Below are 26,707 nucleotides of genomic sequence, written 5' to 3' on the forward strand. Positions count from 1 at the left end.
CTGAAATATACAGAGGCAGATGCTCACAGCTAACCATTGAAATGATCATGAGATTCCCAATGAAAGAGTGAGAGAGAAGACTGAAGGAGCTGAAAGGGTGTGTGGCCCCATGAGGAGAGCAACAATACCAACCAACCAGAGCTCCCAGGGTCTAAACTACCAGCCTGGGGGCACATAGGGGTGGACCTTTGGCTCCAGCTGTATATGTGTGTGTGTGTGGGGGGGGATGATATTGTATGGCACAAGTGGGAGAGAAAGTCCTTGGTCCAGTGAAGTCTGAATGCCTCAATGTGGGGGAATTCATGGGTGAGGAGGTGGGAGTGGGTCGGTGGGTGGGGGCACATCCTCATAGAAGCTGAGGAGAGGGAATGGAAGAGGGGGTTCCTGGGTGGGGGGAAATGGGGAAAGGGGATCACATCTGAAATGTAAATAAAATATTCAATAAAAAAGAAAAAATTATTGATTTCTATGTTTGTATACTTACATATATGTATGTGTACTACATGAGTGCACTGCCCAAGGAGGCCAGAGGATGTTATCAGATTTTCAGGAGTTTAAGTTACAGAGGGTCATTAGTTAACATAAATTCTGTGAAACAAATCTGGGTTTCCTAGATTTCTGCAAATACAACAAGTGCTCTTAAGGGATAATCCATTTCTCTAGTCTCAGAAACAATACAAAACAAAATAAACAGAAAACAAACCTAAACAAATAGACACAAACAAAATAAATAAAACAAAACAAAGGACCAAAACCCACCTGATTATTGACGAAAAGGCCATCAATAGCCATTGGAAAAAAAGACTGCGTCTTCAACTTATCCTGCTTGTCAAACTGAACAGTTGCATATTGAAGAATGCAACCAGATCCCTATCTCTCACCCGGCCAAACCTCAAATGGATCAAGTACCTGATGAAGATCTGATACTCTTGCTGTGATAGAGGTGTAAGTAGTAAATGTGCTTGAAATTATTGGCAGAGGAAAAGACTTTCTGAACAGGATCCCAGTAACATGCATTTATATCAAAAATTAATAAATGAAGCTTCATGAAACTGAAGAAATTTTGCACAGCAAAAGCCACCATCATTCAAGTGAAAAGACAGCATTCAGGATGGCAAAATATCTCTACCAGATATACATCTGACAGGTGGTAATTATTTAGAATATACAAATATACAAAGAACCTAAGAAAAACAGCAATAACCAAAACCAAAAAACAAAGCAAAACAAAAAAAAAAAAAAAGAAAAGAAAAAGAAAATAGAGTATGGAACTAAACACAGAGTTCTCAAAAAAAAAAAAAAAAAAAAAAATCCAAACAGCTAAGAACCATTAAAGAATGCTCATCTTCTTCAAGCACAGGTAAATTTATATCAATTCTAATTTGAGATTTGATCTTTCTCCAGTCATAAGACATAGGTTCAAAAGAGTAAATGATGATAAATACTTGGAAAGATGCAGGGAAAGTGGATGTTTTACTTACTAATAGTACAAGTGCAAACTGGTATGGTCAATGTGGAAATCAGTGTGGCAGTTTCTCAAAAATTTGGAAGTAGATCTGTCACATGAAAGGGCACTATAGATGGGGCATATAAACAAATGACATCTAGATTCTATTATTGAGAAACCAGCTAATCTATGTATATTACTACTCTATGAAATATAGCTTTTCATTTCTACAATAGTTCACCATATCTGAAATATAAACAGCCTAGATTCCATTAGTTAATGTGGGAATAATGAAAATGATGCACTTTTATACAATGCAATATTATGCAGGTGTTAGAAAAATATTTTAGAAACTATTAGATTCTTAAGAAAATGAAAGTAACTAAAAACATTTATTCTGAGTGAATAATGTAATCTAGACACAGTAATCCTGAAACAGAAAGCCAAAGTTGCATGCTTTCTTTAATTTGTGCCTATTAGTTTTGAATGTTCAGATATGTGTGTTTCATTTGGTATAATCATAGAGGACAGAAAATTAGAAAGAGACCATGAAGGTATTGCTAGTGACAGGAAATTAGAACAGTATTATAAATGGTAATGGGGAATATTAGAATGAGGAGGAATAAATAGGAAAAGTAGATCACAGTGGAGGATGGAATATAAAAACTGATAACAAACATTAAGGCATTTTGAAAGTAAGTCATAAGGTAACCTACTGCTGTAGATGTTTCCTGAAATACACACACACACACACATACACACACATACACACACACACACACACACACACACACACACACACACACACACATACACACAAAACACTTTGCCCTGTAATGAGGAAATGATGTCCCAACTAGACACCACATGCTAGCAATTAAATTCCCAAGGCCAGTAATGTGTTATCTCCTTTCGAAATGTTAAAAAGTGGCATCAACATTACTGCATATTGCCAATGATTTTAAATACCCCTATTTTTGAAGACAATACATATATGAAACAAAGAAAATGAAGAAATCAAATGTGTACTGACCTTGACTATAAGTCCATACTAGCTAGCTTTCAGAGTGCCAAAAGGTGTTACTGAAGGGTAACAGTAATCACCATTCATGCCCAGCTGTGAACCTTGTAAGTCACAATTATGACTGCTCTTCTTTTTTTTTTTTTTTTTACTGGATATTTTATTTATTTACATTTCAGATGTTATCTCCTTTCCCCTTGCCCCCATAAACTCTCTATCCCATCCCTCCTCCTCCCTTTTGCTTTCATACAATTTTAATTACATGCGAGTATTAATGTCAGTTCTTGGCTGAAGAACTAGCAATACAATACATACAAATAATCAAGTAACATGCAAGACAGTAAACACAAGTAGTCAAAGAACAAGCAAAGTAATTAACAAAGTTCTGTAAACACTCCCATGATCACTATTTCAAAGGGCTTATCAGGAAGACCAAAATATCTGAGTCTAATTCCCTGTCCTAGCCCAAAGTTATTTTTATGTCTGAAGCCTACTTCTTTGTTCTAGCCTAAGATTTAGATTCTTGCCTAAAGTTACTACTTTGTTCTAGCCTAAGGTTAGATTTCTTCTTGATGCCCATTTCCTTGTTCTTGGCCAATGTCATATTCCTGCCAGGCAGCCACAAAAGCTCACCACATCTACCCCTTTTTTATTTCATAAACAAGACTGAGCCTGTCATAGGTTGTACTGCCAAGAATGCCTTCCTTACTTGTCATGGAATATCCATTATCAAAAGCAATGTACTTCTGTCTTAGGTTGATAAGGCTCTGTGCAAAATCTTACCTGTCCTTGGCTTGCCAGCCTGTTAGTTTAAAGATACTTGCAGGGTACTTGACATAATTCTGACACCTTTCTGGATGTTTTAACTTTGCATAGTGAGATTATGAATTTAAAGAATGTTGCTCTGCTGAGCTTTGATGCTGCTGATAATGCTGATAAAATTATCCATAGCTTGAGGTCAATATTTCTACTTTGGTCAAACATCAAGAATGGCATATATAACTTGATCATGCTAGCCCCTTCTTTTTTCTCCTGAGAATACTTTTATTCCTGCATATCATGTGAAAGCTTGTCTTTAACAACATCAGCATGTTGGCAGCCAAAGTACATGGCTTGAAACTGAAAATAGACACACAGACAGAGTTATTAATTTATGAGTGCCATTCTAAGATGATCCCAGTAGTGTGGTAGTGATTCTGTAAACAAAGGAGGAACCAACTACTTTAGATCAGGTTTATATACAACTCTACAAGTTAAAACCCTATATAGTGACCAAGAATCTGTGACTTGAAATTTTTCTAGGTGCCAAGGGTAGACATACTAGCATTCTTTTGCTAAATGGATAGAACATTAAATATATTCTTAATGACTTATCAATATACCCATAAACTTCTTATATCTCTGTCACTTGCCATTTCTGCAAAATTAAATGTTTCACTTTTTGTCATTATTCATAATTTTTCTAATATTAAAAGTAGTCAACCATAGGCCTGGGTATAATTCATTAATTTTTCTAATTTGAGGGTTTGGTAATAATTTGTCAGCTATTCTAACAAAAAATATTTTAAGAATATAAAGAAAGTTGTACCTAGCATGCTATTGATAAAAACAAAGTTTATTTAGTAGATGATCTATAGCTTATAAATGTATCAATTTTCAATATCAGAAAAACCTCCAGATTAATTGCAGAGAGAAAGAATTTTGAATGTTAATGCATGATGTGCTTTATTATTATGGGTAATACTTTCCTAAACTATGAGTAAATCAAAGGAGTGATAATGTAACACATAAGATACTAAGATCAAATCATCTTGTTCTCCCTTATTCATCTTGCAATTTTGTTGCTGATTAAAATATAGAAATGTTAAGAAATGTGCTAGACTACAAAGATGATGTATTCCAGCCAACAAGGAAAACAAAAAGGAAGCAATAAAAGATATTCATGAGGAGTTATTATGTCCTGTGCTATTCTACTATTGAACGGCTTTTAGATAGGAACAAAAAACAATGTCATGTCATTTGGAAAACAGAAATGCTACTGGAAATTTTCATCCTTTCCATTTTATAAAATTCAATTTACAAAGTCATGGTGGTACAGATAACATATGTGATAGAAGTAATTCTTTATAATAAAGAAATATTTTCTATGGTGAGGCAACCTGCTCAGGATTTCAGACATATGGGCAAATACTACAATTTGCACAGGGTACAGCTTCTGGAAGCACAGCTTGGTTGTAGAGAGCAGAGTTCATCTGCCGCAGACTCTCCTTAGCTCACATACAGTCCTTTTAACATTTCAGGTTTTTCTAAAAGATGGGGATGACACATCCAAGGAATTAAGACAAAGTTGCTCAAACCACTCTGAGGCCAATACCACTGTAAAATTATAATCAGTCCTGAATGATATGGCAAAAATGTCAAAATACTTAACTTTTTTTACAGTTACATCCAGGATTTTAGATCTCCTCTTATTTAGCCTCAACACCCTCATATTCACATCTTGATTCACAGACATGTACCAAGTGTTCATACTGTGATCTACCTATGTGTGACACATAGAGAACAAAAAAACAAATTACTGTTTTGTGCCGGTTGACTGGGATCACTCCTAGCTAAGAACACTTCACATCTCATCTTATTACCAAATGTCAATCACACAAACAGGTCACCCAAAGGACCTTTGTAAAGAGCAAACAGTCCAGATGCAACACTGAACTGGTTCACTAACCTTTCCCCAACAGCCCTTCTGAGATATGCAGTACTCCATGTCATTAGTCTCATAAGGAACTTTTAATGCGAGGTGAGTTTTTAAAACTAACCTTAGAAGAATGCTTTAACAACTGAAGTGCAAGCAACATTGCTACAGGATCCCACTTGCTGCCTCTGAAGCAAAAGCAGCCCTGACACCTACCAATGCTGCTTAATTATATAACCACAAATACCTTATTACTGAATCTGGAGATGTTAAATTGTTTCTGTAGTTTTAATTTAGAAGATGGAAAGCTACAGTTTTAATTTTTTTCTCTCTTTCTTTTTTTCTTCCATATTGTAGCGATGGAAACAGCATGCTGCATAGGTGCATTGTTTTCTTGGCTGTGTTAGTGATGCACTTTGTTGCATGAAACTAAAGTAAGACTTCAAGTGCCTAGCAATGGTTTCATCTCATTCTGGCTTGTTTTGTTTGCTCCTAAATCAGTGAGCAGCAAACAAAAAAAGATATGCTTTTGCCTTGTCAGCTCTGAAAACATATGTGCTGGTAACATACAGATTGAGCAGGTTATATTTATATAATTAGGAACACACACACACACAGAGAGAGAGAGAGAGAGAGAGAGAGAGAGAGAGAGAGAGAGAGAGAGAATCACATGTATGAGAAACCAATGAATGAAAGATAGCAAGAAGGGGAATGTGGCAGGGTCTAGAGTGATGAAATGTTAAGTGGGAAGTTATGTAATAGTATTGTAATCTGAAGAAAACAAAAGTAATAATTAAAAAAATCTACAAAAGAATTTTGAAGCTAGTCAGTGGTACACATCTCCCAACGGTCTATCTGCCCCACTCACTAAAAGAACACTCTACCAGACTTTGCCTTCATGGCGATGAATATAAAATCAATGTAGGACTCTCCACTATAATCCATGGAACTCTACTGTTCAAGGCTTCTGCATTTAGAAAATGGCTAGGCCACTGAACAAACAGACTAAGAAGTCTGAATTTATCAAACTAAGACTGCCAAAAGCTTGTTAAGCTTTCTCCATTACTGGAACTAGTGCTCTGTGGGCCCACTTAATAGCCTAAGTTGAAGTATACCCATATTTACATATTTTTATATCAAAGTTAATTTAAGTCATTTAACAAGAAGTAAGATACATTTAACAAGTAAAATTTTAAGGTTCAAAGTAAATGAATCATTACCAAAATTCTATTTGTAAAATAAAATTTCAAAATATTCAGAAAGTTTCACTGGGTAGCTAAATGATTGTTTTGAACTTAATCTTAACTAGGCATTTTTTAGCTCTTAATGCAAACCACATTGTAGTAATAAATAGTAATTCATCTCATGTTCTCTTAGTAGGTCTCATCTGATAGTACAGGATTATTACAGTCTTCACATTTGATGTAACTTTACAAATGTAAAATAGACTCTCATTTATAAATTCCTCCTTTCTGAGTTAAGTAGTGTATAGTACCAAGTATGACAAAAGTAATTTTTCTATAAAGGTTTCTAACTGTAAAGTGTTTAATTATACATATTTATACTTAATGAGATAAACACAAAATGTAAAATGTTTGGTGGAAATCCTTCATTTCTTGAATTAAGAACTAAAGTTTCCTTAATATACTTCTCTTTCATCATTATCACAAAGCCTGTGATCCCTCTCTCTCAATTAAGCATGTGTTACAAAGATATTCTTAAAACTTGTAAATTTTACTTCAGCCCAGGTATGGTATGATGCTATAAAGATGAGATGCCCAGGTATGATGCTATAAAGATGAGCTAATCTATCAACTGTATTAATTTGCCTAATTATTGATTGAAAATAGGACCCTATAGGCTTGCCTTGGAGTGAAAAGTTAAAGGGCCATAACATTAATTCATCTTGAAACTTTAGCACCTTTTTAAGCAGCTTTAAAGATATTTAAAACCTGTGTCCCCAGGAGCCTTGTGTCTCTTCTTATTTTTCTTTCAATAATAATTTTTTTTATACACTTGATGTCCCAATTGCAGGCCCCTTGTCCTCTTCTTCCAGTCCCACACATAAAACTTCCAAATCTCTGTCACTTATTACTCCCTCTCCTTCTCCTCTTAGAAGGAGAAGCACCCCTTGTGTACCACTCCACACTAGAACATCTAATCCTAGCAGTACTAAGCACATTCCCTCCACTGAGGTCCAACCAGATAGTCCAGGTAGGGAAAGGGATTCAAATGGTAGGCAACAGAGTCAGAGACAGCCTCTGCTCCAATTTCTTGGGACCCACAATAACACCAAGTTGTATACCTGCTACAAATGTGTTTGGGGATCAGTCTCTGTTTGCTCTTAGGTTGGCTGTTCAGTCTCTGTGGGCCTCCCATGAGCTCAGGCTAGTTGACTCTGTAGGTCTTCTTGTGGTGTCCCTGACTTCTCCATATAATATAATTCTATTACCCACTCTTCCCATGCTAAATTCCACAGACCCAAAGAAACTGGGTAATAAGGAGGGCCCCATAGAAGTGTGAATCTCACTCAGAAGGGGAGTATCAGAGCTGGATGGAGAGAGAGAACTGGGTGGGAACAGCAATGAGGATCAGTTGTGGAGGGAGAAAGGAGCACAAGAGGGCTGGGGGTGAAAACAGAAATCAGTTGGGGTCATCTCTGGTGCTAGCTTGAGACTGGGGATGAGGCAGGCTACAAGGAATCTACGGGAGGGACCCTAGCTGAGATTTCTACCACTGGGAGAAAAAAAGACTGAAGTGGCTTCCTCAACCCACCCATAAAACCTTCAATCCAAAATGTGTCCTGCCTACAAGATGTACAGGGATAAAGATGAAGCAGAGACTGGGGAAATGGCAAACCAGTGACTGGTCTAACTTGAGAATTATGGAAAGATCCAACCCCTGACACTATTAATTACATTCTACTGTACTTGCAGACAGGAAAATGGCATAACTGTCACCTGAGAGGCTTCATCTATCAGCTGATAAAAACAGACACAGAGACTGACAACCAACATGAGGTAGAGCTCAGGGAGTCTTGTGGAAGAGTGGAACATAGTATTGAGCAAGCCAGGATCTCTCCATAGCACCCTTCCTCTTAGTCTGGTTCTAGCTAACCTCTCCATTATTTAGCATTTATAGTTGTATATTTCCCTAATATCTGAAAAAAATTTTACAATTTTATTTTTTAATATGGTGCATTGGCTTGAAGTATATGTGTAACCAAAGCCAACTATTTTTCTCTGGTTCATGTGCTGTAAAAGTGAGGAAACAAAAACAGACTGATGACTTTTTTTTTGAACTGTGCAAATGAATGGAATCAAATATTCATGTGACCTTCAAAAAGTAGCTGCTCTTTGGAGGAGACTTAGGCCCTTATTATTAGCAGCTCATTTTCTTTAAACTTTAAGCTGGAATACTATCTCCATAGCAACTGTTTATTTTTCAAACTCTGTAGGCAGATATTGTCTTCAAGCTAAGGGCATGGAGGTGATTTGTATATTCCATTATCAGTTTCAGACTCATCACCTTTCCTTGATACAGTGTGACATTACCATGTACCACCCTTTTCTAGTCATATCCTATTACTGTCACATAAGCTAGTTCTACCGAAAGGGAAGCAGTGTCTTCATGAGTCAGGTTTATCACATTTCATTCTCCCTCAGTTTCTGTAATACTGTGTGACTCAATAGAAAAAGCAAAAACAAAAAAAAACAAAAAAAAACAAAAAACAAAAAAAAAACAAAAAAAAAAAACCAGCAACAACAACAAAAAAAAACCAAACAAACAAAAACAAACAAACAAACAAAAAAACCAGGTCTCTTTGGTACATGAATATGTTGAAACAGGACTCTTAATGAAGTCAACATAGAACCATGGCTTAATGGTTTTAATGATCTGAATACCACACCTAAATAGTTAGGTTCTTGTATAAGAAGTTGATAATTCAAAGGGAAAAAACACAAAGAATTGAAAGAGGTTCTCTTTATGATTTTGAATATAACTATTTTTTTACATACTATATCAAAGACATGGTAAAACATGTTATGACATCTATTAAAGAAACAGCAGCAACTTAGTAAGTTTCACATTTTCCTCTTGTAATTTCACACTTCCTAACAAGTGTTCAAGAGAGGTGGGATGGCAATCATTCCTTTCTCATTATCTGAACTACTCGATATGAAAACAGACTGAAGGGAAATTAATCAGCTTAGGTGGAATATTATCTGTAATATTCCCTCACAATATTCCTGAGCTAATTCAGCAGCATAAGATGGCAGTACACTGTTGTTTCCAGTGTATCCCTAAGACAATGACAATCAATATTTACCAAGGATTTAATACTTGCTGAAAGCTATGTAGAAACTGACAGTTTTATTAGCTAGTAGGAAGTAATAAAAAAGAAGCATTTTAAACCTTAAATTTATACATTGAAAGATAAATCTGTTAATTTTATAATTTTATTTTGAAGAATAAATTCATAGTTTTCATTTGTATTCCTCCATCTCTTCATCATTTCTTTTTCTGTCCTTCCATTTGTGATTCCTTTCCTTTCCTTTCCTTTCCTTTCCTTTCCTTTCCTTTCCTTTCCTTTCCTTTCCTTTCCTTTCCTTTCTTTGGAATTGGAAAGGTAAATGGTAAACCATATAGTAAGAAAGAAATAAAATTGACACTAAACTGAATTAATCTCAAAGGGTAGTTCAATGATGATGGGAAAGCATATAGTATTTTAACACACACACACACACACACACACACACACACACACACACACATGCACACACACATACAAAAAAAAGATATTGATGAAGAGCATATACCTTGAAATAGGGTTTTCATGGACCATCCCTCTGAATATCAAACTTGTGTCAGAGCCTTGAAAGAGGATGGAAGAACCACATAATTTGGATAGCAAAGAGCATTGCAGACTGGAATATGGAATGACTCAAAGCGAGACCAGTACAGTTGAAGAAGAAAAACAATTTCTGGGATAGACAACAGGAGAGATGGGGAAATGGCAGGGGTAGAGGCATGGGATTGGAAAGGCAAATGATAAATTAAATTGTTAGGTCCTCTAGTCTTTCCAGTAGTTCTCATTTTATTCTCAGGTTAAGAAGAGAATAACAGATTGTAAGTAAAAGAGTAGATTAACAGACTTTAAGTAAAAGAGTAGAGGGAGCTAGGTTTTTAGGAGACTATGTTGCATATGGAGTAGAAATTTTAGACTCAAGGCAAAAGCTCTACTATCAAAAGTGTTTCTCTGAGATTCTAACACTTATCAATGTTTAAATATGATTCTGCTCTAGTCCACATGACTGCACCATGCTGCAAAAGTAAGAACTCTAAAAAAAGTGGTTCTGGAAGAACAAAGACTATAACTTACCATTTTTGACCTTGCAAGATCTGTTGTCTGACTGCATTATATAGCCTTCCACACAACTGCAAGCATAGGATCCATATGTATTCTTGCAGGTCTGACTGCATATACCATAAATGCTACATTCATCTTGATCTGAAAAAAAATTAATATCATTTCAAGAAAATTTATGCTTGGACATTTGAATTTTTATTGACAAAAACACTTATTTTCAAATAGACAATTGTTTTAAAAGGTGAGCTAATATCAATAAAGTATTTAAAATAATTTTAACCAAAAGTTAAGTTCATTTTGTCTTAATATTTATTGTTAGAAGATTATATTTAATATAAAACTATTTGTATATATAAAAGGGTACTGACTTTAATTGTTGGAGATGTTAGATAGACAAATATTAGAGGCATTTTAATGTTTTAAAATGCACTCTCATAGAATCAGGAAAAGGAAAGATGGGATAGGTGTTTTGCAGAGGGGAAACCAGGAAAGGGCATAACAATTAAAATGTAAATAAATAAGATACCCAATAAAAATATTTAAAAACATAATAAACTGAACTTTAATACATGGTTTTGAATAACTCCAGTATGTAAAGGAAGAACTCTTTCACTCCTTTATCTAAGAATTAACATAGTAGAGGTCTTTTAAACTGATTAAATGTGATTATTGAGTCAAATCATGTAAACAGTCTTCACTGTTTTGAAAAGGAAATTATTACACAGTTACTAAAACAAAATAAAGGTATAACGTTTACATATTTAACATTTTATTTTTATATTTGTTATTTGATATTGCTGTGTATATGTGTCTGAGATATATATGGGCCCATGTGAAACCATGACATACATGTAGAAGTAAAATGACAGCATATTGTAGTCAGTTCTCGCCCATGTTTGTTTTTATGGGTTACGGGGATCCATCTCTAGGAATCTCTTCAGTCTTCAAGACTTCACTCTACATCTGTTTTTCCAATTGATAACTGTGTTCAAGGGAAATAATATTGCTCCAGTGAAATCACACTAGAGATAGAAGCCACACTTAAGTGAAACTTGAGTGCAGGTCCCATGTCCAGTTGTAGACGACCACCAGAACACAAGCTAAACTGTGAATTGTAGAGGATTTATTCTTGTCTGGGCTACCCCAACCCTTGTACAATCTTATAGATCTTTTATGGTTTCTAATTTTGTTTGTATAGTGTGGGGTGGAAGTGTACATATGTGTGCATGTGTATATGTTTGTTCTGCATTTCTTTTTTTTTTTTTTTTTTTTGGTTCTTTTTCTCCCAATGAGTGTTTCTTCTGTCCTATGTTGTTATGTATTTTATCTTATTTTATTATTTTCAGATGCCTACTTGTTTTATAATAACAAAGCAAAAAAAGGCATGTGTTTGAGTGGGTAGGAAAGTAGGGAAGATCTTGGAAGATTTGTGGTAGAAAAAAACAGCAATCAGAATATATTTTATGCAAAAAAATATTTTCAATAAAAAAGAAAATTTCAGAATTAATTGAGCATAAGCAAATGAAAATTTCCTTAATCCAATAAAATAAACACTATATTTAGAATGCAGCTTCTAGAAGGCATTGTGATGACATGGGGATTTCATGTGAATGAATCATGTGTTACAAGGTTGTGTAAGAGGAAGTAATAATTTGTAGTCCTGATAATGAAGTAATTTGTATGTTAATCTAGAGGGTTGCATATGTTGTATATAACATTTGGATGATATTAATTAGAAAATATCTAATTAGCAAATATTAATTAGCTAATGATCTATGTTTTCAAAAACTAAATCAATTTGGGTTACAGGTGGATTGATGAATGTAGAAACTAAAGTAGAATGCTAACTGAATATTTCAGAAAATGAATTGAATACACACACATATTTTTTCAAGATACACTGATATGTGTGTGTATAAATTTGTTTGAAACATGGTCTCAAGAGGTCTAGGCTGGCCTAGATTTATTACACAGCCTGTTTCTTAACTCCTGATCCTCCTTGTGGTATCCAATTATTTTAAATACATTATATTTTGAAGTCAGTAGCAGTAATAATAGAAAACAAAGAATAGAGAGAAGTTTACAAAACTGACTAAATAACATTTGGAAACTAATAATAGAAGTGAGCAGTAAACATATTGAAGTAGAATAGAGGAATTATAGGTTAGAATAAAGGGAAACAATGAGTTTTAATTATGTCAAGTTTCAGGTGTCTAAGGAATATTCTTCAGGGAATGTTCTAAAAGCAATGGGAAACACACACACACAAACATATATGGAGAGAGAGAGAGAGAGAGAGAGAGAGAGAGAGAGAGAGGTGGATGAGATGAGACAAATGGTTGGAAGTTGGGAGCATGCGAATGTAAGACATTAAAAGAAAAAGCTGACTATTTACCACAATAAAAAAACATAAGGAGAAAATGTACCTGCTACAAATTATTATCTGAATAAAAGTAACAGTGAGGAAGATGGAAAAGGAAAAGTTCTACATGAGGATCCCCTGTAAGGGACTCTTTGGTTGTTTAATTATATTAAAAATATGAGCTTTTCAAGGATGTTAGTGATCAGCTTTGATAACTCAACAAAACCCAATGACTCCTCTGGGAGTCAGCAAATAGGGTACTGATCTTGGAATAAAGTGAGACTCCTATATTGCATAATATGTCATTTCCTATGGGGCATTTACATGTAGAATTTGGCTTCCCTTAGTGGCTTTCACACAGTAGTATTTGAGACATATAACATCAAAAGCTTTACTTCTAGGATGTTCAAATCCTTCTTATAACCTCAACGTTATACATGGATGTAAAGAAATAGTTTGTAGAAAACTAGAACAAAGGAGGTCTTGATATATTATGAAAATTACTGACATTTTAATTTTCAATGACATAAGGAACAATGCTAAAAGAGTCTTAGGAGAAAGAAAATGTTCAAAACTGCTTTAAATGAATAATGGGGGCTACAGGTCATCGATGTCTGAAAGAGTGAAATTGAAGTAACAAATTTAAGAACATAATGCAGTCAGTTGCCAAAAATTTGGATATTAAAAAGGGTGAGGTCAGTTGCAATGTGATGACCACAAAGAGAGGCAAGTTTTTGTAGACCTGTGAGTTTTTCCCCTCCCCTTCATTCCTCCATCCCTCCATTCCTTCTTTCCTTCCTTTCTTCCTTCTTATTTTCCATCATTCATTTTCCTTTTTACTTCTGTATTTTTTTATCCTTTTATTTATTTTAATGCAGAATAATGTGAGCATGTGGTTTGATTAGAAAAGCAGCAAAGGGACAGTTTTTTCAAGATAAGTAAGAAGGGTGGAAACTGAAGGGAACATTCATCAATACATGAGATGGGTTAAAAATAAAAAAATAGACACGTGAATATATAAAGTTAGGTTCGTGGGGATTAAAAAAACAGTGATGTATTTAAATATAAAAAAGGAGAAGTAAGAAAAATAAGTTGATTTAATGTGTACCAAGGGTACACATTATAAAGATCTGTGTGGAGAAATGTAATTTTGATGACCAAAGATAAAGAAAACAAATTTAAACAACACACTGTTGGAAAACAAAGAATTCCTTGGGACAATTTTGAGAGAGATTCTCAAGAGACCTGTAGCAGATAATAACTACAAGCTTTCCAAAGATCGTTCAGTGTGATGTCACAAGATCTGTGACAATCCTGTTCTTTTTACCATGAGACGTTCAAGCAAAAAGAAAAGACTGGCCTTCTAGATTCCATCTGCGCCCCAGAGCTGATCCTGTGCCACAGCTCTCCATACTCAAATCCCACAGGGAGATAACTGGTTTCCCATGAGTGCTGACATGCCTTTGAACACAGGCAAGACGACTGCTTCTGCTCTAAGGGACCAACCTGAAGCCCTCAGGACACAGGAACGTAGAAGCAGCCTAGGGCAGGATCCTTCTGGTTTACATCCTTGGCCGAAGCTGACCCTGTGCCACAGCTCTCTGTACCCAAATCCCATAAGAAGAGAGCTGCTCTCCCCAAAATGCTGACATTCCTGAGAGAACAGGTGAGAACACCAATTCTGTTCAAATTCCTAGCCAAGAAAGACCTACCCAGAGCCATCAGGACACAGGAACCAAGGAACATCCGGGGACAGGATCCTTCCAGTTTTTGTCTGTGCCTCTAAGATGACTCTGTGCTACAACTTCCATAACCCAATTCCTCCCAAAAAGAGCTGGTCTGCCAGGAATGTTCACACACAGGCTTACAGAAGGGACAAGCAGCAGTCAGAGAGAGCAAGACCAGCTAACACCAGAGATAACCAGATGGTGAGAGACAAGGGCAAGAACAAAAACCAAGGCTACTTGGCATCATCAGAATCCATTTTTTTTCCCACCACAGCAAGCTCTGGATACCAAACACACCAGAAAACCAAGACTCTGATTTAACATCACATCTCATGATGATGATAGAGGACTTTAAGAAGGACATAAATAACTCCCTCAAAGAAATACAGGAGAACTTAGGTAAACAGGAAGAAGCCGTGAAAAAGAAAACACAAAAATCCCTTAAAGTATTACAGGAAAACACAACCAAATAGGCAAAAGAATTGAACAAAATCATCCAGGATCTAAAAATGGAAACCGAAACAATAAAGAAATCTCAAAGGGAGACAAACCTGGAGATAGAAAACCTAGGAAAGAGATCAGGAGTCAGAAATGCAAGGATCAATAACAGAATATAAGAGATGGAAGAGAGACTTTCAGGTGCAGAAGATACCATAGAAAACATTGACAACACAGTCAAAGAAAATGCAAACTGCAAAAAGCTTCTAACCCAAAACATTCAGGATATCCAGGACACAATGAGAAGACCAAATCTATGGAAAATAAGTATAGAAGAGAGCAAAGATTCCCAACTTAAAGGGCCAGTAAATATCTTCAACAAAATTATCGAAGAAAATTTCCCTAACCTACAGAAAGAGATGCCCATAAACATTCAAGAAGCCTACAGAACACCAAATAGATTATACCAGAGAAAAAATTTCTTCTGTCCCTTAATAGTCAAAACATCAAAAACACAAAAGAAAGAATATTAAAAGCAGGAAGGAAAAAAGGTCAAATAACATATAAAGGCAGACCTATCAGAATTACAACAGACTTCTCATTTGAGATTATGAAAGCTAGAAGATCCTGGGAAGATGTAATACAGATCCTAAGAGGACACATATGCCAGCCAAGCTACTATATCCAGCAAAACTCTAAATTACCGTAGACAGAGAAACCAAGATACTCCATGTCAAAACCAATTTAAACAATATCTTTCCACAAATTCAGTCCTAGAAAGAATAATAGATGGAAAACTCCAACACAAGGAGGGAAACTACCACCTAGAAAAATCAAGAGAGTAATCTTTCAACAAAGCCAAAAGAAGGTAGTCACACAAACATAATTCCACCTCTAACAACAAAAATAACAGGAAGCAACAAACACGTTTCCTTAATATCTCTAAACATCAATGGATTCAATTCCCCAGTAAAAAGACATAGACTAACAAACTGGATACATAAACAGGGCCCAGCATTGGCTTCATACAGGAAACAAACCTTAATGACAAAGACAGACACTATCTCAGAGTTAGAGGCTGGAAAAAAAATGTCCAAGTGAACTGTCCCAAGAAACAAGCTGGAATAGCCTTTCTAATATCAAATAAAATCGACTTTGAACTATAAGGTATAAGAAAAGATAAGGAAGGACACTTGATACACTTGGTAGGAAGAAAAATTCTACCAAGATAAACTCTAAGTCTGAACAACTATGCTCCAAATCCAAGGGCACCCACATTCATAAAAGAAACTTAACTAAAGCTCAAAGAACACATTTCACCTCACACAATAATAGTGGGAGACTTCAACACCACACTCCCCTCAGTAGATAGATCATGGAAACAGAAAGTAAACAGAGACACAGCAAAACTAACAGAAATTATGAACCAAATGGAATTAATAGCTATCTATAAAACATTTCATCAAAAAACAAAAGAATATACCTTATTCTCAGCACATCATGCACCTTCTCCGAACTCGACCATATAATCGGTCAAAAAACGAGCCTGGACTGACACAAGAAGATTTAAATAATTCCATGTATCCTATCAAGTAACTAAAAATTAAGGCTGGTCTTCAATAACAACAAAAACAATGGAAATTCCACATACACTTGGAAGCTGAACAACACTCTAATCAATGATAATTTGGTTAGGGAAAAATAAAGAAAGAAATCAAAGACGTTTTAGAAAAAAAAAAGTTTTTTATTCCAAAACTTATGGGACAAAATGAAAGCAGTGCTAAGAGGAAATCTCATAGCTCTAAGTGTCTACAAAAAGAAACTGGAGAGAGCATACACTAGCAACCTGACAGCACACCTGAAAGCTCTAGAACAAAAGGAAGCAAATACACTCAAGAGGAGTAGACAACAGGAAATAATAAAACTCAGGGCTGAAATCAATCAAGTTAAAAAAAAAAAAGACAAAACAAACAAACCTATGCAAAGTATCAACAAAATCAGGAGCTGGTTCTTTGAGAAAAATCAACAAGATAGATAAACCCTTAGCCAGACTAACGAGGGGGCACAGAGAAAGTATTCAAATCAATAAAATCAGAACTGAATAGTGAGACATAACAACAAAAAATGAGAAAATTCAAAAATCATCAGATCCTACTATAAAAGCCTATACTCAACGAAACTAGAAAATATGGATGAAATGGACAATTTTCTAGACAGATACCAGGTACTGAAGTTAAATTAGGAGAAGACAAACCATCTAGACAGTCCCATAACAGCTAAAGAAATAGCAGCAATCATTAAAAGTCTCCCAACCAAATAAAAAAAAAAAACCAGGATTTAGTACAGGTTTAATACAGATTTGTATCAGACCTTCAAAGAATACCTAATACCAATTGTCTTCAAACTATTCCACAAAATAGAAACAGAAGAAACACTAACCAATTCATTTTATGAATCTACAGTTATGCTGATACCAAAACCACACAAAGATGCAACAAAGAAACAGAACATCCAACCAATTTCACTTATGAGTATTGATGCAAAAATACTCAATAAAATTCTTGCAAACTGAACCAAAGAACATATCAAAAAGATCATTCACCATGATCAAGTAGACTTCATTCTAGGGATACAGGGATTGTTCAATATATGGAATTCCATCAACGTAATCTACTATGTAAACAAACTCAAAGACAAAAAACACATGATCATTTCATTAGAAGCCAAAAAATCATTTAACAAAATTAAACATCCTTTCATGTTTAAAGTCTTGGAAAGATCAGGAATTCAAGGCCCATACCTAAACATAGTAAGAGCAATATACAGCAAACCAGTAGCCAAAGTCAAACTAAATGGAGAGAAACTTGAAGCAATCCCACTAAAGCCAGGGACTAGACAAGGGTGCCCACCTTTTCCCCTATCTACTAAATATAGTACTTGTAGTTCTAACTAGAGCAATACGACAACAAAAGGATGTCATAGGGATACAAATTGGAATGGAGGAAGTCATTATATGACTATTTGCAAATGATGATAGTATACTTAAGTGACCCCAAAGTGGCTTGATATAAAATTAACTCAAACAAATCAGTAGCCTTCCTCTACTCAGAGGATAAACAGTAAGACAAAATATTAGAGAAATGAAACACTTCACAATAGTCAAAAATAATATAAAATACCTTGGTGTGACTCTAACCAAACAAGTGAAAGATCTGTATGACAAGAATTTCAACTCTCTGAAGAAAGAAATTGAAGAGGACCTGAGAAGATGGAAAGATATCCCATGCTCATGGATTGGTAGGATTAATGTAGTACAAGTGGCCATCTTGCTTAAAGGAATCTACAGATTCAAGGCAATCCCCATCAATATTCCAACTCAGTTCTTCATAGTTCGAAAAAGCAATTCTCAGATTCATTTGGAATAACAAATAACCCATGATTGCAAAAACTATTCTCAACAATAAAAGAACATCTGAGCTAAACACCATCCCTGATCTCAGGATATACCACAGAGCAATAGTAATAAGAACTGCATGGTATTGGTACAGAGACAGGCAGGCAGAACAATGAAATAGAATTAAAGACACAGAAAGGAACCCACAAACATATGGTCACTTGATCTTTGACAAAGAAGCTAAAACCATCCAGTGGAGAAAATATAGCATTTTCAACAAATTGTGCTGGTTCTACCAGTTGTCAACATATAGAAGAATGCAAATTGATCCATTCTTATCTCCCTGTATAAAGCTTAAGTCCAAGTGTATCAAGGACCTTCACATAAAACCAGATACACTGAAACTAATAGAAGAGAAAGTTGGGAAGAGCCTCGAACACAAGGGCACAAGGGAAAAGTTCCTGAACAAAACACCAATGACTAATGTTCTAAGATCAAGAATTGACAAATGGAACCTCATAATATTGCAATGCTTCTGTGAGGCAAAGGACACTGCTAATAGAACAAAATGGCAAGGAACAGATTGAGAAAAGATCTTTACCAATGTCTGAACAAGGGCTAATATCCAGTATATACAAAGAATTCAAGAAGTTAGAGTCCAGAGAACCTAATAACCCTATTAAAAATTGAGGTACAAAGATAAACAGAGAATTCTCAACTGAGGAAATTTGAATTACTGAGAAGCACCTAAAGAATTGTTCAACATCCTTAGTCATCAGGGAAATGCAAATTAAAACCACCCTGAGATTCCACCTCACACCAGTCAGAATGGCTAAGATCAAAAACACAGGTGACAGCAGATGCTGGCAAAAATGGAGAGAAAGAAGACCACTTCTTCATTGCTGGTAGGATTACAAGCTGGTACAACCTCTCTGGAAATCAGTCTGCCAGTTCCTCAAAAAATTGGACATAGTACTAGCTGAGGACCCAGCTATACCACTCCTGGGCAGATACCCAGAAGATGTTCCAATGTATAACAAGGACACATGCTTCACTATGTTCATATTTATAAAGGCCAGAAGCTAGAAACAACCCAGATGTCCTTCAACAGAAGAATGGATACAGAATATGTGGTACATATACACAATGGAATATTACTTAGCTATTAAAAACAGTGACTTCATGAAATTCCCTGGCAAATGTGTGGATTTAGAAAATATTATCCTGAGTGAGGTAACTCAGTCACAAAAGAACACATATGGCATGTACTCACTGGTAAGTGATTATTAGGCAAAGAGCATGGAATACCCATGATACAACTCACAGACCACATGAAGCTCAAGAGGAAGGAAGAGCATAGTGTAGATGCTTTAGTCCTACTTATAAGGGGGAACAAAGTAATCAAGGGAATTAGAAGACAGAAGGGACTTAGGAGAAATAGCAGAGGGGGAGAGAAAAGGAAGGGAAGAATCAAGGAGGAGATGTACAGAGGATCAGAAAATTGAACAGAGGTGTATAGCAATCAGGGATGGTAAACTGGGAGTAGCAACTAGAAAGTCCCAAATGTCAGGAAAGCAAGATCCTCTGAAAACCCATGGAGATGACATTAGCTGAAATACCCCACAAACCAGAGGAAGAAACTTTTGAGACTGTATTCAGAGGTTAGGCATGGCCCTTTGTTGATGATTGGAGCCACCCACCCGTCTCCAAAATTTTAATCCAGAATTCCTCCTGTCTAAAGGAAATACAGGGACAAAGAGTGGAGCAGAGACTGAAGGAGAGGACATCCAGAGACTGCCCCTGGGGATCCTTACTACATGCAGACACACTATTGTGGATGCCAAGGAGTGCTTACTGAAGGGAGCCTGATGCAGTTGTCTCCTGAAAGGACCTGTCAGAGCCTGACTAATACAGATGTGGATGCTTACAACCAACCATCATACTGAGCACAGGGACCTCCATGAAGGAGTTAGTGGAAGGACTGAAGGAGCTGAAGGGGACTTAACTGGCATCAATGGAAGGGTTGGCCCTTGGTCATGTGAAGGCTTGATGCCCCAGTGTAGAGGAATGCTAGGGAGGTGAGGCAGGAGTGGATGGGTGGGGAAGCACTCTCATAGAAGCAGGGTAAGGGTGGATGGGATAGAGGGTTTCCAGAGGGGAAACTGGGAAAGGGGATAACATTTGAAATGTAAATAAATAAAATATTCAAAACAAAAGAAAAAAAGAAAGGTCTGCAAAGTTCCAGGAGAGATGATTTCACCTCCAATATACAACCCTTTACTCCCAAGAATGACAGTGCTAATTTTTCTGGTCCTTTGTACCTCTTTCTACATGATTTTCACTACACATTTAAGCTTCAATTAGAATTTACTGTGACTATATTAATCCTTAAATATTAATAATCTTTATCTTTGTGTATCACTTCTCACTATTATTATTACAATAACACAAGAAAGGGGAGAAGGAAGGAATAAGAGTGTGGAAGGAAGAAATAGAGAGGCGAGGTAAAAAAAGAAAAAAGAAGAAGGAGAAAAGATAGACAGAAAAGCAAAATGAGAACAAGAACTTTTCATTTGAATTCTTGTTTCAGGGTTGACTTTTGGGAAATCCAAAGCTAATAAAGGAATTTAATAAGGGAAAGAGACGGAGAAAAAAAAACATTGCTGTGTAGCATAAGGAGATATTTAAATTGGGAAAGAATTAACCTATATGGAATTCTTTGCTCTGACTTTGGACTTTTTTATAGTCCTATAATAACCTGAAGTCATGGATGGCCCATCAAAGTAAGTACTTTGGGAAATAGAAAGAACAGTGTTTGGTGCTATATCTACAGTAAAGCTGAAAAAAATTCAGTTTTGCGTTTGTAAAAGTTCAGCCCTTGGTTGTAGTAATGATGCTTGTTTACTTTCATAGGCATTTCCAACTTTAATATTATTGGTTTCTATTTTAGTTTTATTGATATAATTATGTTAACCAGGAGAGAATTATGATTAATGATTTTCTTTGTTCTTTTAACCTAGGTATCATATACTGCTGTGACATTTATGCAACTCCACCAAACTGACTGCAGAATTTGCATGCCATTTCTTGTGTGTTGCCTTATTTTTTTTCCTGATATGTGGCAACTAAAGAGTAGGAAGAAAATAAAAGAAACTCACTTTCTAAGAATTCAAATCAATCAGAATATAATTGCATTTTTCCCCTTCTTTCAACAGAAGAAATTCACTGTGGATGAACTCTTGCTATTTGTTAATAGGTTAAAAATTCTCAGACTTGCACCATTTGTTGAAAATGCTTTTTTTCCCCCTTTTTCTTTTCTTTCTTTTTTTCTATTGTATGGTTTTTGGAGTCTTTGTCAAAACTCAGGTGTCTGTAGGTGTATGGCTTTATTTCTGGGTCTTTGATTTTTTTCTATTGATCAATCTGTCTGTTTTTAATGTCAATACCATAAGGTTTTTATTTACACTGTAATACAGCTTAGAATTAGGCATGATGATAACTCCATACACTCTTTTATTGTACAGGATTGTTTTAGCTATCCTGCATCTCTTGTTTTTCTATATGAACCTAGGAATTGCTTTTTCAATGTCTATAAAAAATTGCTTTGGAATTTTGGTGGGAATTGCATTTAATCTTTGATTGCATGTAGAAGAATGCAAATAGATCCATATCTATCACATTGCACAAAATGCAAGTCCAAGTAGATCAAAATCCTCAACATAAAAGTGGATACACTAAATATGATAGAATAGAAAAAAGAATAATCTTGAGTTCAATATTATAGGAGAAAAATTCTTAACATAATACCAATATCTCAGTCACTAAGATCAACCATTGTCAAAAGGACCTCATGAAACTGAAAGGCTTCTGTAAGGCAAAGGATACTCTGAATTGGACAAAACTACAGCCTATAAAATGGGTAAAGATCTTCATCAACTCTATATTCAACAGAGGGCAAATACCCAAAAGAAATACAGAACTCAATAATTTAGACACTAATAAACCAAATAGCCCAATTAAAAATGGGGTACATAACTAAGCAGAATTCTCAACAGAGGAATAACAAACAGTTGGGAACACCTAAAGAAATGTTCAGCATCCTTAGTTATCTGGGAAATAAAAATCAAAACTACTCTTAAATTTCATCTTACAATGCTCAGAATGGGAAATATCAAAAACTCAAGTGACAGCATACGCAGAAAAGAATATGGAGCAAGGGGACCACTCCTCTATTGCTGGTTGTTAGTATTCTGTCTAAACTCTACCTCCACAGTTACTTGTCAACAGCCAGGTATGCTCCTCTCCACAGTTATTTGGCAACAGCCAGGTAGGCCTGGTCCACTATAAAAGTGGCTGCTTGCCTCCTCCTCCTCTCTCTCTCTTACCCTCTCTCTCTTACTCTCTCACTCTCTTACTCTTAATCTCTTACCCTCTTATCGTCTTGCCTCTCTGTCCCCTCCAGTCTTCCCTCCAGTCTTCTCTAACTCTCTCTCCACGTGGTCATGGACAGCCTCTACTTCTCTCTTATTACTGGGGTATTAATAAAATGTCGAATTCTAAGGTTACTTACCTAAAAATTTTAAATACTATTACATAGTAATCATTACCTTCTTAAATGACATGTCTACTATACTACTATAGCAATGTGATAGCTATAAACCAACTATGAAGTTAAAATAGCTTTATCTGGTTTGGTACAAGTAGACTAAAATATTCTGTTATTTCCAAATTTTACCATTTTTCAAAATAAATAGAAAATTGGTACAAATTCATATACAATGTGTATACTTTGTGGCTAATATTAACCTTTACATTTTAAGAAAAGGGAAAAAAATTATAAAAATTTGGCATGGCAAATTGTTGTATTCAAGAAACCTTATTAAGTTCTATCAAAGAAGCTTGTATATAAGTATTAAATAGTACTAAAGTTTGGACTATACTTGGTGTCTCAAGGAGCACACTTGAACCATGGTAATATTGGGAAGTGACAAAGCAATTTAAGCACAAGGGCCTAGTGGGTAGTCTGTAGTCAACAAGATCGCTCTTGAAATGGATTGTGTATCTTTACTTTCCGTTTCCCTATGTGTTCTTGGCATAAGGAAAGAGACTTTATCACGTTCTGATGTACAAATGCTGTGAAGCTTGCTTGATAAGGATCTGAAACCTCAAGAGCTTTGGGACAAAAATCTAGCTTCTTACTTCTTACTCTGCTTATCTTGTGTACTTGAATAGAATAATGGAATGCCATTTAATAGAAAGGGAATCACATTTCATACTTGCCTTTACAGCTTCTCCCATCTTCTGTTACTTCAAATCCATCCTCACAGTAACATCTTGTAGCATTTCTGACCATTGCACATTTGAACTGACAATTCAACCGCTGACAACTAGGTAGCAATTCTGTAGAGAGAAAAAAAATACAGACTCTATACAAATTGTGCACATAAAAATGTTTAAATTAAACATCATTAATATTTATTATAATTGGTTAAAGCAGGAAGTTATATCTATTGTCTTAAAAACACACTGATTTGCACTTATTTTAAGGACTAGTAACTAAGGACTAGTAACCAGTCTACTTAATGTAGACTGGTGCTGGGTTTTCTTCTTGTTAGCATATTACTATGCTAAAATAACAAGTCTGTTCAAATTCTGATAAATTAAATTATTTCAACAGGAAAAGTGTCAGTGTGAAGGTTTATTTCCTTATCCATGCCTTCTCTACCTGACACATCAATTGATTTTCTATCTTTGGAAGCTTGTTTTGATTTACCAATCCATGAGTAACCTGCATAAAATCAATGTGTGTATATTCCACCCCACTAATTTACTTTCATTGGTGGAAAAATATTATAGAAATATTGGACATGATATATGTTATTATGCTTGAGTTCTTCCAGAAGAAATACATAATTGAAGAACAAGTTAGCCAACCCTCCAAGTAAATTCAGATTCATTGTGATAAAAGCACAAGGTAGTGGGTGACAGGAACACATTGCACAGTTCTTAAGGATGGTAGTATTTGCTAGACCTGAAAAGCATTTTCATGGAAAATATGACTGCTTATGTGCCATAAAAATATTGTTCTAGTGTACTATAACAATACAATTTTCCCATAGGATGAATGATAAGAGTTCTGAATATTAAAGTTAAATGAGTCAAAAATGTTTCTATTTGGCATAAATTTTAGTTGGTGGTTTTATAAACATTTGAAAGATAACAGAAAACAAATGAAAATAATATGTCTGGAGCATTCTATATTGAATGCTGTGTATTTTAGTAGGGTATAATTACCTGTGCTGGTGCCATACCTTAATTACTTTTTCATTAAAAATGTAGGACTGTTTCATTATCCTTCCCTTAAAACTGAAAACCTACTTTGTAAATTTCACTCATTTATGCTAAACTTGTTTCTTCTCTCTACTAGGAAGCTAAAGTGGTCAGAAAAGATGTTACTAGTTTTAGAGTCCATATCTGATAATCTGTGCAAATTTTTATGTCCCTGTCTTTCAAACTTAACTGAGCTAATAACCAAATCCCCAACCCTGCGACTTCTCTGCTACTCTATCTTATTCAAGGTCAATGCTTAAGTTGTGCTTCACTTCTACCCCTCACCCTTATTTTATTATTTATATTAGGTCTGGGTTGCCAAACAAAAACCTCACTCTATTTACAAATTTTGGTTGGAATGAAGGCACACTCATTATTTACATTCAGATTCTGACTGCTTTCCTAACATCTCAGAGACAACAAGGCCCAGAAAGCATGAAATATATTCTTCTGTCTGTTACAGAAGAGGTTTTCTGAATGCTGTGCTACTTCATTCTTAGTGCTGAACATACTTTTTATTTTTCCAGATTACAAAGGCCATAGACATGAGCAAACTCCTCTGCCTCTTTATTGTCAATTCTTTTTTCTATTTGTATCTTTAGGCATATATATATATATATATATATATATATATATATATATATATATATATTTCTTTGTGAATTTATACATTGAACTTACTTCACTAACTTACTTTCCAGGCTCATTAACTTACTTACTAGAAGTCCTGGTAACCTTCATGCTTTAAGTTCACTGGCCCTGTTTGACCTTCACTTGACTTATTCTACTTTCAATATAACAGGTACTTGGCTTGCCACCCATTTCATGGCCTATTATGTTAAATTTCATTGCGTTTCATCTACCTGATGTAATGTGCCTAGGTAGAAACTGTTATTTTTCTCTGTCTGTAGGATATTTGTGAGCTCTATTGTCTGAAACATAAATGCTGTTCTTGAATTTGAAAGTTAATTTTACCTTCCTCAATTTGTAAATTGCATAAACCTAATAATCATTGAAATATCATATTAGTTTTTTTTGAATTTTGTATAAGTTTTCTTAGTGCAGCTTCAGCCAATATAAAAGAAAGCTGTATCTACTTTGAATATCAAATACTAGGTTCATGACAACAAAATATAGACATTCATATTATTCATTATTTGATGCATAATGCCTTTTATCTAAGCAATGCTAATACAAAATATGGAATACATAATTCTTCTAAAATATTAAATCTGTCTACTATGTCTGGTTGAATTTAAGAACCAGGCTCTGGATAGAAAATCTCTGAACCTTCACAGAATTTTAGAAGAAACTCTAAGCTATAAGCTAGACCAAGATTCTACTGTAAGTGTAGGACAGAAATTCAGTGTAGGGGTAATCTAACCTGCAAACCTATCTGAATCCTGTCTGAGTTCTCACTATATAATGGAGGAAGGTATAGAATTTAAAATTTAATTAATTGATAAGTTATTGTTAATTAAACTTTAATAATTAGTTTCTAGACATACAGAACATTGTTTATAATTTGGTATTGGATCATCAAATCAATGTAATATCTTTACTTAAGAATGAGAATTAACTTGGGAGGCAGAGACAGGCGGATTTATGAGTTTGAGGCCAGCCTGGTCTACAGAGTGAGTTCCAGGACAGCCAGGACACAGAAAAACCCTGTCTCAAAAAACAAAAAAAAAAAAAAAAAAAAAAAAAGAATGAGAATTAACATTAGTCATCATTTATAGTTAATTTATATGAGCTAAACCTATAAGATAGTTCATTTATTTCCCAAGGGTAATTGACCTGTAAATCATGGAAGCAATCCAAACTTTATTTCAATTTGCAGGACACTTCAGTTTGATGATCTCTGAGCACTTATCCAGTACTAAGTCACTAAGTACTGTTTTACTGACACATTCTAAGATTTT

The 26,707-nt window shown here is 35.1% G+C and overlaps 2 protein-coding genes across 2 annotated transcripts in view; both read right to left on the minus strand.

Moving 5' to 3' along the window:
• Positions 1–11,457, minus strand: part of LOC143441123 (low-density lipoprotein receptor-related protein 1B-like) — a 102,584-nt gene extending 91,127 nt beyond the window's left edge. Inside the window, exons 1-2 of the mRNA XM_076928221.1 lie at positions 11,448–11,457; positions 10,547–10,675 (exon numbers count right to left, since the gene is read on the minus strand). Of these exons, the coding sequence (XP_076784336.1) occupies positions 10,547–10,675; positions 11,448–11,457 (139 nt within the window). The remainder of the gene's footprint in view (positions 1–10,546; positions 10,676–11,447) is intronic.
• A 10,327-nt stretch (positions 11,458–21,784) lies between these two features.
• Positions 21,785–26,707, minus strand: part of LOC143441124 (low-density lipoprotein receptor-related protein 1B-like) — a 493,583-nt gene continuing 488,660 nt past the window's right edge. The window contains exon 4 of the mRNA XM_076928222.1: positions 21,785–23,855. Within this exon, the coding sequence (XP_076784337.1) occupies positions 23,719–23,855 (137 nt within the window). The 3' untranslated portion in view covers positions 21,785–23,718. The remainder of the gene's footprint in view (positions 23,856–26,707) is intronic.

This window comes from Arvicanthis niloticus, chromosome 2 (genome assembly GCF_011762505.2).
Source record: "Arvicanthis niloticus isolate mArvNil1 chromosome 2, mArvNil1.pat.X, whole genome shotgun sequence".
NCBI classification, from domain to species: domain Eukaryota; kingdom Metazoa; phylum Chordata; class Mammalia; order Rodentia; family Muridae; genus Arvicanthis; species Arvicanthis niloticus.